The sequence below is a fragment of the Mycetomoellerius zeteki genome, unplaced genomic scaffold, assembly GCF_001594055.1.
Source record: "Mycetomoellerius zeteki isolate Tzet28-1 unplaced genomic scaffold, Tzet1.0 scaffold555, whole genome shotgun sequence".
In the NCBI taxonomy this organism is placed as follows: domain Eukaryota; kingdom Metazoa; phylum Arthropoda; class Insecta; order Hymenoptera; family Formicidae; genus Mycetomoellerius; species Mycetomoellerius zeteki.
Window position 1 is genome coordinate 50,474 of NW_017257561.1, and position 12,574 is coordinate 63,047.

General features: G+C 32.2%; 2 protein-coding genes across 2 annotated transcripts; both read left to right on the plus strand.

The window, feature by feature from the left end:
- The first annotated feature begins 720 nt into the window (after window positions 1-720).
- On the plus strand, window positions 721-3,336 carry LOC108727861 (uncharacterized). The gene is made up of 2 exons (XM_018456138.1): window positions 721-2,619; window positions 2,734-3,336. The coding sequence occupies exons 1-2, from the start codon at window positions 891-893 to the stop codon at window positions 3,174-3,176; spliced, it is 2,172 nt and encodes a 723-aa protein (XP_018311640.1). The 5' UTR covers window positions 721-890; the 3' UTR covers window positions 3,177-3,336.
- A 2,166-nt stretch (window positions 3,337-5,502) lies between these two features.
- LOC108727855 (U3 small nucleolar RNA-associated protein 14 homolog A) lies at window positions 5,503-11,100 on the plus strand. Its single transcript, XM_018456131.1, has 6 exons — window positions 5,503-5,695; window positions 5,797-6,013; window positions 8,652-8,972; window positions 9,081-9,332; window positions 9,526-10,419; window positions 10,606-11,100. Exons 1-6 carry the CDS (start codon window positions 5,589-5,591, stop codon window positions 11,098-11,100), a joined length of 2,286 nt encoding a protein of 761 aa, XP_018311633.1. The 5' UTR covers window positions 5,503-5,588.
- Window positions 11,101-12,574: the final 1,474 nt, after the last annotated feature.

Genomic DNA, 12,574 nt, shown 5'->3' on the forward strand with positions numbered 1-12,574 from the left:
AATGCCTCTATTTTTATAACAAATTTATTCTCAAAATTTGATCAAGTTCTTACATTATGTCAAATGACTGAAGAACCTCCTTAAAAATTTTTTTGACATTTATGTTCCATTATAACATCACTTAGCATACAATACGATTCAAATTTCGAAGATTATATATTAGGCGAAAAAAAACCTGTATTTTTGGAGTAACTCTTCATAGTAGACTTTGCTCAAAATCTGTCTTTTCAAGTTTGACTTCCTGGTCTATCTAATTCGATTATAAAAACATTGTCTTTATGTTTAAATAACAGGAGAGCGGACGGCAGTAAAGCCGCACGATTATAAGGCATCAAAGAAATAAACCTGACAAAGTGATCTCCCCATCGACTGCATATCAGATACATCTGAGGAAAATCCGAGAGTCCGCTTCTGCGAATGAAAAAAAGCTGAATTTATAACTGAAGGAACCTCTCGGGGAACCTGTGGCTTGAAAATTTTTGAGAAATTCTGAACACCTCCACTGCTGATGCAGACTTGCGACGTAGTTGACAGTTTGAACTCCTAAGCAAATACTGGATAACGATTTCTCGTGAGAGACGTCTATTTTTCTTTCTCTCTTTCTCGAAGTCGCACTTACGTTGAACAATTTTTACATATTGTATTAAGTACACATTGTACATTTTAATGATATAAGTACATCTACCAAGCGTTATAATAAGTCTATTTTTTCACAATTATTACACGATCAGTAGATGTTATTTATTAGACGTCATAAATGACGTCTATTCTTCTTCGGATTGTCTTGTCGACCTCTGTTTGCTGATTTGATGGACACATTATTCTCACAATAACGACTCACTTATTAACGTTATTGTATTTTTCAATTTTTTCATTTTTTGATAATCGACATGGAATCGAATGTTAAATTGACCAAAAAACCTAAGCGAACGTTTTCAGAAGCTTGGCTCATGGATGTGCGGTATAAGTCGTGGATACGAGAAGTACCGTCTGATAATACCCTTTATCACTGCACTATATGCGATAAAAATTTTTCGTGCGGTTCAACACATATCTCGAGGCATGTGGAGTCCGCGCATCATAAAAATAATAGTAATAAAGATCACAGTAGCGATGATGATAGTTTTTTAGAAAAAAAATCTCGTAGATCTATATTTCAACAGAAATGGTTGGATAGAGCGGAATTTAAAAGCTGGTTACGCGAAGTGCCACACGATCCAAGTTTATTTTTTTGTTTAACTTGTGACAAATCTGTTGCTGGTGGTTTATCGCAAATCATTCGTCACTCAAAATCCAAAGCACATATAAATAAAAATAAAGATAATTCTATCGAAGTAAGTCAATCGAATAACGATTCGCAATCGTATGACGACATGCAGGCTACGCATAATCGGGCTACGCAAACTGAATTGCTTTCGTCGTTTGAAGAGCGTAAAAAATCCGCAGAAATTAGATTTGCCGCATTCATTGCCGACAAAAATATTCCCCACCAAAATGCAAAAGAAATTCTTAGTTTTTTTCGACATGTAGGAGAAGATCCTAACGTGTTAAAAGCCATGAGCATGGGTCGTACGAAATGTAAAAACATTATTACAAATGTTTTGTGCCCAATCGAGACGGAACGTGTGGTCAATAAAATTCAGAACACAAAGTTTACGATATTCATCAATGAAACGTCTGCCAATGAGAAATGGATGACTTTTCTCGTTCGTTATGTTGATCCGGATACATTAGACATTCGATCACAATTAGTTAAACTAATTGACATTGATGTCAAAGATTCCAATGCGGAAAAATTGTTCCTTGCATTTAAATGCGAAATGTGGAAGTTACAGATATTGTTTTTGAATATTGTCGCCCTGTCGTGTGACAGTGCATCTACCATGACAGGGAAACATTTATTATTCAAAGAAAAATTAGAAGAAGAATGCCCGCATTTGTTAACATTTTCCTGTCCCTGTTATGCCACCATGTTAGCAGCTCATGCTGCATGCAATGAAATACCTATAGCTTGCGAGGAATTTATTACAAAAATTGGCGATTATATTAACTGTAGTCCAAAATGTTCGTCCGTTTTTTCTGAATTTTGTGAATATTTCCAAGAAAACAATAATAGAATAACACGATTAAATGATACACGTTGGCGTTCTCACTACTTGTGTGTAAAAAAACTTTTGGAATCTTGGGACACAATTAAACATTTTCTTAATGAAATATCTGTGAACGAGAAAACAAGATTTGAAGAATGTCTGTTGTCTATGATGGATAATATAGAGTTAAAAGCTTATTTTTTATTTTTAGAGTACGCATTACATTTCTTCAACAAATTCAATATTTTTTTTCAAGCATTAGATACACGGATACATATTTTACAACCCAAATCTTTGAACTTTCTTCTTCAAATCTGCCAAAATTTTTTAAAAGAGGAGCATTTAAAACCTTTCTCTACAGATGTAGTATTATCTTTACAGAAAAATCAAAAAGATCTGCATCAAATTACATTGGGATCAGAATGTGAAAAATATCTTCAGAAATTAATGGAGCATGGACACGAAGACGAAGTTGAAACAATTCGAAAGAACTGCTTAAAGTTTTATGTAACTGCTGCAGAAAACATTCGTAAGACGTTGCCTGTGGACAATGTATTTTTATCGAAATTACAAGTTTTTAAACCTTCCTTACATTTATTCAGTAATGATAGAGAAACATCATTCGCAGATGTTTCTTTTGTAGCTCAAACTATTGGTGATTTCGACGAAGACGGTTTAAAGGAGGAATGGGTTGCACTGTCATCAGATTTTACCACGAACGAGAAACAAAGTCTCTCTAAATTAAATTTCGACAATATGTGGAAAAAAATTTTACAATCTTCTTATCCAAATAATATAGCCAAATATCCAAATCTAATAAACATTCTAAATGCTATCCGTTCACTTCCCAATTCAAACGGCGATCCGAAGACCATGGTTTCCATCGTGTATGATTTAACTTCGAAAAAACGCAACAAACTTTCGGCGGCTTCGGTTAACGCCATTTGCGTTTTTAAATCTGCATTGAAGGCGAGAGGAGAAACATCAATGAATATGACGATCGAAGAAAAACATTTGTCACTTATGTCGTCAGACAAATTATATGCTAGTGCTACTAAAGAAACTGCAGTAATAAATGACTACTAGTGTGCTTTCTAGTAAGCGACACAGATGACACAGTGTAATGATACAATGAATTATTACATTCTTATCGTTTGCTTCTTCAGAGACAACATACATTCACGTATATAAAAAGTAACAAAGATTAATTTGTCATGGTGAGCTCTCCCGTATCGAGAATATAATTGTCAATTTGAATTCAGATAAAAATAAAAGAAAGAAAAAAGAAAAACGAAAATAAATTTTTATCTGAGTTCAAATTGACAATTATATTCTCGATACGGGAGAGCTCACCATGACAAATTAATCTTTGTTACTTTTTATATACGTGAATGTATGTTGTCTCTGAAGAAGACTAAAAAATGAGCCGAAACATGTGAGCGCGTTTATCAAATAAAGAAGTTTTTTACGCTTCATAGTCGTATTATTTGCGCAACGTCTTCCGCGTTTTGACTCCTATTGCCCATGCTCTTTCCTGATTCTTTTGATTTATAAGAAGTCCTTGTGGGTTTGAAAGATGATCATTGTGTCACATTGTCGCTTGCTGGAAAGCATGAATGTTATCGTTATAACTAGTATACATTAAGGAAATGTTTGTTACAAGCGCGTGAAATATATGATATTAGATCATATGTGAATAACACAATTAATTATGAAAATATTATTTAATAATATTGTTAAGCACTGAGATCTAGTTAGGCCGAATGGGCGAGGTATTTTTCTACTTAACTGTGTTATTCATATATCGATTTATTATTTATTCTTTTATATAATATTATTATTACTTATGTTAAGTGTTAGAATTATTAAAATGTCTGTCAAATATAAATATGCTTTTAGAATATAAATTTGTAAGAGTTATATGCGACAGATTAATACTAATGAAGAATTTTTTTCTATAAAATAAATTCTTTGCTCTTATTATACGTACACGTGATGTATGTACGTGATATGTATATGCGATGTAAGTTATATCAGGGAAATAACGCGTTACTTGTCATTACAGCTTTCGTTACTTTTTTTCGATAACGTTAGTTTTTTTTATTGTAGCGGTAAAAACGAATTTTGTAGTATAAATGAATTCAGTTATTATTTTCATCGTTACTGTAATCCCTTATTATCTTTGTAATTATTTAATAGATCGCACTATTTTTAATTAACCAGAAATATTTTCTAATAAAAATTTTAATATCGAAAAATGAAAATTTTGTACTTCATTATATCTTAGGTTGCATTGTGATAATCACTGTCAATGTGCCAATACTGAAGATCTATATTTCTTAACGACATTAATGTTTAAAAACAATGTTTAGTAAAAATGTTTAATAAAATCTGCGTTTGTAAATTAAAATTTAATTTTTTGTAAGCATTAAAGATAAGCATAAAAAATAATAGTATTTACTATAAAGATTGATTAGTTAAGATTTATTAAATATGTTTAATATAAAGAAAAGCTTGCTATATAGAGATTAGCTTAGAGAATTTAAAATTTCAATTTTTTTAATAATTAGTATTATTATTAGGGGATCCTAAAGTCATCCTGTTTTACCATGATTACGTTTTAAGAGAAATCTCCGAATTCGCGGATTGCAAAATTTTTTTTACAGAATTAAAGAACGCATAAAAAGAAATCCCGGAAAACACAACTTTACGAGAAAATCGGAAAAAAAATTAATTCATTTTTTCTGGCACATACAACTGTCACCTGAAGTTAACATTTGCTTAACCCATTAAGGACCAAGACAAATTTTTTTTTCTCAAAATTTAAAATCCTTTTAAGGGCAAGCTACTATGCCCTTAAGGAGCCTACTTGCCAAAAATTTCGCAAAGTTGACCTATTTTTTTGATCGAAAAATCGATCAACGGTCCTTAATGGGTTAATATAAAAGTTTTACAGTAGATTGAAAATAAGCGTGAGATGGAATTTTGATTACTTGAACGAACAATACTGAGTTTGTGGCATTAAGATTCAAAGCGTAGAAAAAAATATATTTCTTCTAAAACGAAATTACGTGCTTTGCAAGGACTTACTTTTTTCCTCTTTTACAGATTCGAAAATTCTTTCCCAGAATTAAAATACGTGTCTGTGAGGTGGAGTTTATGCCGAGAACGACAAAATTGTCTTATAATTTCAATTTCGAAATTTTTTGTTATTCTCGGCATAAACTTTACCTCACAGACACGTATTAATGCGTATAATTTAATCCTGGAAAAGGATTTTCAAATCTGTAAAAGAGGAAAAGAATAATTGTTATACAAAAATCGTAATTTAGTAATTTAGACGGTTTTAGGATCCCTTTAAATGCTGCGCTAAGATCGCATTCGCCGCGCATGCGCAGAAAGCGTTTCTGCCTCGTGGGCTGGAAACATTCGTACTATTTGTAGGTTAGTTTGTAGTGTTTGTATCACAATACTAGTAGGACTTATGCGACCACGAAAATGAGTGATACGGAAGGAAGTGAGAATTTATACGATAGCGATCAGGAAGTTGCCAAAGATCATGCGAAACTTATCAAGGCTGTGACGCAGCTCGATAAGAGGCAAAGGTAAGGAATAACGATAAAGTTACGATCAGAATGCTTAAAATTCTAGCTTGGCTTTTTGTATGTCTTAATATTCCTTTTATTATATTTTTCCTTTTTAACAGAGTGAAGAAAGCAGAACGTAGTGAGCCTAGTTTAGAAGTATCGGAGTATCATCTTGTGAAAAGCGGAGTAACAAACAAGGATACGATACATGTGAAGGATCTGATCAAATCGTTGGAGCGAAAAGGGGATCAGAGCAATCTCACCAAGAAACTTCGATACATTCAGCAAAAGAACAAAGTTCTTTCTAAACCATTGGAGAAACCAGCAGCTGAAAGAGTAAATTAATCTTATTAAGTTGAAATTAATGACTTCTTTTCATCATTATTATAAAAAATGATCTCAAAGCTTAACAGACTAACCCTACGTTGGTAAGGTTGAGGTAAAAATGACCCCACGTTTCGTTTATTTTATATCGCGCATGCACTGTTTATCTTAAGTTTATGTGGTCTCCGATAATATCTTCAACTCGTTTACTGTCTTAGCGGTCGAAATCGTTTAGGTAAGTGAGCATATTTTTCCAATTTTTATTTATATCAAAGCTCTTGAATCGAGTCAAATTGACCCCACCTTGCTATCAACGTTACAGATTTCTTTTAGTTTATTTCTTTCTCTTTCCAGTGAACAACTTTCACGGAATAAAAAACAGAATTTGTTACTCCTAAAGATGAGATACTGCAAGAGATGGAATGTAAACAAGAAGATTTTGACGAAGATTTGGATAAGGTTTTCGATGAAACTGGCGAAACTTGCTCAGAAACAGATGACAATATTTTATGTGATGACGATAATGAATTCGACGATTTCGATGTAGAAGACTTAAGGGACAACAGAGAAAATTTTACTTATAACTTAAATGACAACAGAAATTTTGAACTTGGGAAAGATAATGAAACAATTTGGACTGACAAACCTATAAGTTCAAAATTTTTAAAACTTCAGCTACAAATACAGTAACTCATCTTCCAGGACCTAAAACCGAAGTGCAAGAAATAACAAATGAGTTACACTTATTACAGTTATTTTCGTTGTTCATTACAGATGAAATGATAGACAAAATTGTGCGCTATACCAATCAAGAAATTGAAAAGATGAAACTTGGATACAATTCAGTCCAATGATATATATCTTTCACCGATGCTGTGGAGATCAAAGCTACAATAGGATTATTATATATGAGTGCTATTTAAAAAGAATCAGAATTAAACACTGATATGTTTTCTCCCATATACGGTCCCTCATTATTTAGAAGCACAATGTCAAAGAAAAGATTTGACTTTCTTCTCAAGAACATGAGATTTGATGATAAAGACACGAGAGAAATTCGAAAGTCCAATGACAAATTTACTGCATTTCGGGATATATGGAATACATTTGAAAAGAACTGTGTAAAAGTCTATACACCATCTGAATATATTACTGTTGATGAGATGTTTCTCAGCTTTTGTAGGAAATGTCCCTTCAAGATATGCATTCCAATGAAACCTGGTAAATATGGGCTTAAAGTAATTTCACTGTGTGATGCTAAAATCTCTTATTTTTTGGGAGGAATACCATATGTAAGGAAAGAAAAAAAAAGAAAGATAATTTCTCAATATCTACTCAATATGTGTTACGGCTAACTAAACCTCTTTATGGCAGTAACAGGAATATTACCACTAACAATTGGTTTTCGTCTTACGAGTTGACTGATGAATTAAGCAAGAAGAATACTATTGTGGGGACTTTACGAAACAACAAATCCCAAATATCTCCATCAATATCGATAGGTGGACCACTGATGTCTTCTCATTTTCTTTATCAATCAGATCAAATGCTAATTTCTTATGCTTTAAAAAAAAAATCAAAAAAGTACTTTTAATTTCTTCTATGCATTTTACTGGTAAAATAAACGAAAAATCAAAGAAACCTGAGATTGTTGAATTTTATGATATGATAAAGAATGTTGTGGATGTCCTCGATAAACTTTGTCATGATAAAACAACAAAGAGGATAAGTGGGCGTTGACCCATGCGATTCTTTTATGAAATTCTAGATATTGCTGCACAGTTAATAGTTTTATACTTTATAAATCGAATCTTGATATGGACTCTTACTCAAACAATGCACGCAACATTTTTCTAAAAAATCTTGCATTGGCTTTGACCAAACCGTTGATGGAAAAAAGAATGAAAAACGACCATCTTCCAAAAGATTTGCGAGTCATAATTTGTAAGACTTTGGGAGTAGAAAAGGAAGAAAATCTTGTTATTGAGCAATCAAAAGGAAAAAAAAGATGTTATTACTGCGATAGAAAAAAGGACAAAAAAGGACAACAGTTCTGTATCAAATGTGATACTTGTATATGTTCGCAGCATAGTAAAATATTATGTCCATGCTGCTTTTATGATATGAATTTAGATGAAATGTAACATTTTATAATGATATTTGTTTACTATTTTGAGACTAAGGCAATGAGCTAAATATAAATGTATATAAAATTATATTATTATTTATAAATAAATAGGGGATAAAGTTTCATGTTGTGATTTACTTCTTTCATTCATTTTGTACAATAATTAGAAAAATGAGCACGGGGTCGGATCGACCTTGCTGGACATGTCCTGAAGATCCACCTTGCCAACGGAAGGTTAAAAATAATGAGGATAAAAAAGATTAACAAAATAGTTTTACATACTAATTAATATATTTTTATCTAATTGTACAACAATGATTCTATGTTTCGATCCATTAATTTACTACCTCAATTCAAACAATTATCTCTTTTCACATTTAAAATTATAAATTGATCAATTGGTGTTAATCTTTTTCAATATTATCTATATTATTTTCATCTTATCTTATTTATTTTTATAATTGTAATTTCTAACAAAATTTATCTAATCTTGAAATAAAAGGAGAATCCAAATCTTTGTAGATAAAAAGGACAGTTGGTTATGAGAAGGTTAAAAATGAATTGCAAAAATGGGACAGTGTAGTAACCAGGAACAGGACAGCAGAACAGCTATCCTTCCCATTGAAACGTTTAGCACCAATAAAGGATTCTCGCACTTCAAAAATTCCTGAATTTCTAAGAGGATTCAGTACGAAATCTGATTTAATGAAGAAGTTTGAGGAGCTGGATCCAGCATTGCTGTATCCTGCTGACAAAGAAGAGGAGAAAGGCAATAAATACAAAATGACACTGGAAGAGGTAATTTTGAGGAGGAAGGAAGCTGCCAGACTCAGGGCACAACAGGTACAGAAATATTATGCAGTTATAATATTAAGCGATATACTAGCATGACTAAAAAAGGTAAGAACCAGATTTAATGAAGAATTGTTTTTAATTTCTTTGCACTTTCAGTCATACAAAGAGGCGAAAGCGCATCGTCAGCGTAAGATAAAGAGCAAGAAGTTCCATCGCATTCAGCGGAAGGATAAAATCAAGCAGCAATTAAAGGATTTTGAAAAATTAAAAGATAGTAATCCAGAAGAAGCTCTGGTAAAGTTGGCACAGTTAGACAAAACTCGTGCTGAAGAGAGAATGTCATTAAGGCATAAAAACACGGGCCAGTGGGCTAGGAATAAACAGATTAAAGCCAAATATAATAAGGAAGTGAGTATTATTTTGATTTAAGATCTAAACAAAATCATTTATTTTTGATAGAAATTATTTTAATAAAAATGTGTATATCTAAATATATATTTTTAAAAATAATTAAATATTACAAACATTTAAATATTACAAACCTTTAATAAAAATGTCTGATTAAGAACAAGAAAATATAATAACGAATTTTTTTTGTTAGACACGACAAATACTTACTGAACAATTGGCCATTAGTAAAGAATTGACGCAAAAAGTTAGGAGAACAGACAGTGATGAATCTGAGGAAGATGAAGAAAATGTAGAAGATGTGGAAGATAAAGAATATGAAGAAGATAAAGAAGATGAGACATCACTAAATGATAAGGAAAGCAACATAAAAACTGAATCCGAAATTGAAGACTTTATTAAGCTTTGTCGGAAATTCTACAATAAAAAACAGCAGACGAAAGGAGAGAAGACAAAAAAAGATGAAACTTTGAATGAAATCATGCCGGAAAAGAAAAAAGAGACATATCACACTAAAAAGAGTAGTACTTTACAAGTAAGTACAAACGATACAAAAAATAAACTCTGCAACAATGAGAAAAATAGTACTTTGCAAGCAAATGCAAATGATACAAAGAGTAAATTACACGGCAATGAGAAAAGCAGTTCTCTACGAAAAAACAAACGTAATACAAAAAACAAACGTAATGAATTGGAGGAAACCACTTCCAGGGAAAATGTACATGAATTGGAGGAAACCACTTCCAGGGAAAATGTACATGAATTGAAGGAAACCACTTCCAGGGAAAATGCACATGAATTGGAGGAAACCACTTCCAGGGAAAATGTACATGAGGAAAGCAATTTGACGAGTTTAAAGAAAATAGCAAATACGATACAGGAACCGGCTGGCACTAGTAATGAAATGGAGATAGATCCGAAAAAATATGTCAATATAAAGCCTAAACACTTAAAGACGCAACTGCCAGATGTGGCTACAGCCGGGGATGATGATAGCGAACAGGAAGAGGAAACGCATAGAATAATGAGTGAGGCATTTGCGGACGACGATGTTGTTGAAGAATTTAGGAAAGAAAAGGAAGAGGAGGTACATAATAATAAGATTTTTAAATAAAAACTGTATTTCTCTCTTGTATGTATATAGTTTGTATACGCTCATCAGTTTCCTTAAATTTGAAAGATAGATATTTATAATAAATATTGAATGATATTGTATTTTATTTTTCTACATAAAAACTGTTATAATAATCTAATATATTCAAAATGATTCTAGATGAAAAAATCGCAGCCGCAGAATATTGATTTGAGTCTACCCGGATGGGGAAGCTGGGGTGGACCAAACATCAAGAAGAGTAAAGCGGCTCGTAAGAAGAGCCGATTTATATTGAATGTTCCCAAGCAAATGCCACGTAAACCCGAAAATCAGGGTAATGTCATAGTATTCGAACATGAAAACGAGAAATTGAAGAAACATCTCGTCAAAGAGTTACCCTATCCGTTTACCAGAGTTAAGGACTTTGAAGCGACCATCAGAGCCCCCATCAGTAGGACCTTCGTCCCAATGAACGCTCATGTGCGACTCATTCAGCCGGCAGTAAAGACCAAACTTGGACAAGTAATCGAGCCAATGGACGAGAATGAGTTGGTGAAAGAACAACCAATGGTGAAAAAACCATTAAAGCGAATCAAGATGAAGAATGATAAGAAGAATAATATTGTAAAGAACCATAATAAAAAGAGATGTAAACAGGATGCACAAAATACATGATAAAATAAATTCTATATTTTATGATAATTTTGTATCATTTTGTATATATAATACAAAATTATTTTAGTTATTGATTAATAAACTAACTGCTAATAAAATTCAGTGTTTAGTATTTGTATTACTCAAGTTATGCCAAGAAAATTAATAAGCATCTAATATTTCCATTAAAAATGTATTAATTGCGTTTATCAATGATTCTGGTGAAGAAGAATTCGCATATCTTATCATTATATTTAAAAAAAATTATATTTTAAATTTATGAAGATTTCTGAAAAAACCTTACCTTAAACTTTTTCAGATTTTATAAGTTTTTTTAGAAATTATAGAATAAAAAATTTTAAAAGTCTCAGAATATTTTAGATTTTACGTATATGAAGTATTTGTTCTAGAAAAGATAGGTTTTTATTTCTGAAAAGTGTTTCAATTCATGTAAAAAATTTGAGAAATTTTTCAAAAAATTATATAATACAGAAACTGAAAATTTCTGAAATTTATATAAAAATTGTATGAAGAATTCTAAAAAAAATTTTTATTAGGCGAATTGTTTCAATTTGTATAAAAAATCTGGAAAAATATTCTAAAAAGTTATACGATTACAAAGATTCTAAAGTCGGTATTCATAGTTGGTTCTTATTTCAAGACCGTCTTAAGTAATGCCTTAAGATGCCAATGCGACCCTCTGATTGGTTCATGACACCTCAAGGCAGAACTTAAGACGGTCTTAAATATAAGATCTGACTATGAATACCGGCCTAAGATCTTATATTCAAAACCGTCTTAAGTACAGTCTTAAGAAGTCATGAACCAATCAGAGGGCCGCATCAACGATTTAAGACAATACTTAACACGGTCTTAAAATAAGAACTGACTATGGAATATCAGCTATAGTCAAATCTTATATTCAAGATCGTCTTAAGTATCTACAGTATTAAAAAGTCACAAACCAATCAGAAGGTCGTTAGCGTCTTATTAAGACATTATTACTTAAGACAGTCTTGAAATACGAACAGACTATGAATACCGCCCTAAAAAAAATTCTAAAATTTATATAAAAATCCGAAAATTTTTGAAAAGTTATATGAAGAATTTTTAGAAAAATTTTCATTAGGAAAGAACTGTTTTAATTTGTATAAAATAAACTGGAAAAATTTTCTAAACAGTTATAAAATCATACAGAAATTCTAAGGTTTATGTAAAAATTCTAAAAAGTTACATGAAATATTCTAAAAGAAATGTTTACTAAAATTGGAAAACAGCGACGTCGTAATAATTATGTATCTCGTTTTCGGAGCAATTCGTCGCGCTGCGGCGTGCGCGCACGCGTCAGCGCCGCCTGTCGGCGATCGGTGGCGGAGGTAGTTCTGTGTGGCGCCGCGCGCGGCGCCACGCTGCAGAAGCGCGCGAACCGTGCAGCGCAGCGGTTGGCTGACGGTGGCGACGATGACGACGGCGGGGGGGGGGGGGGGGGGGGGGG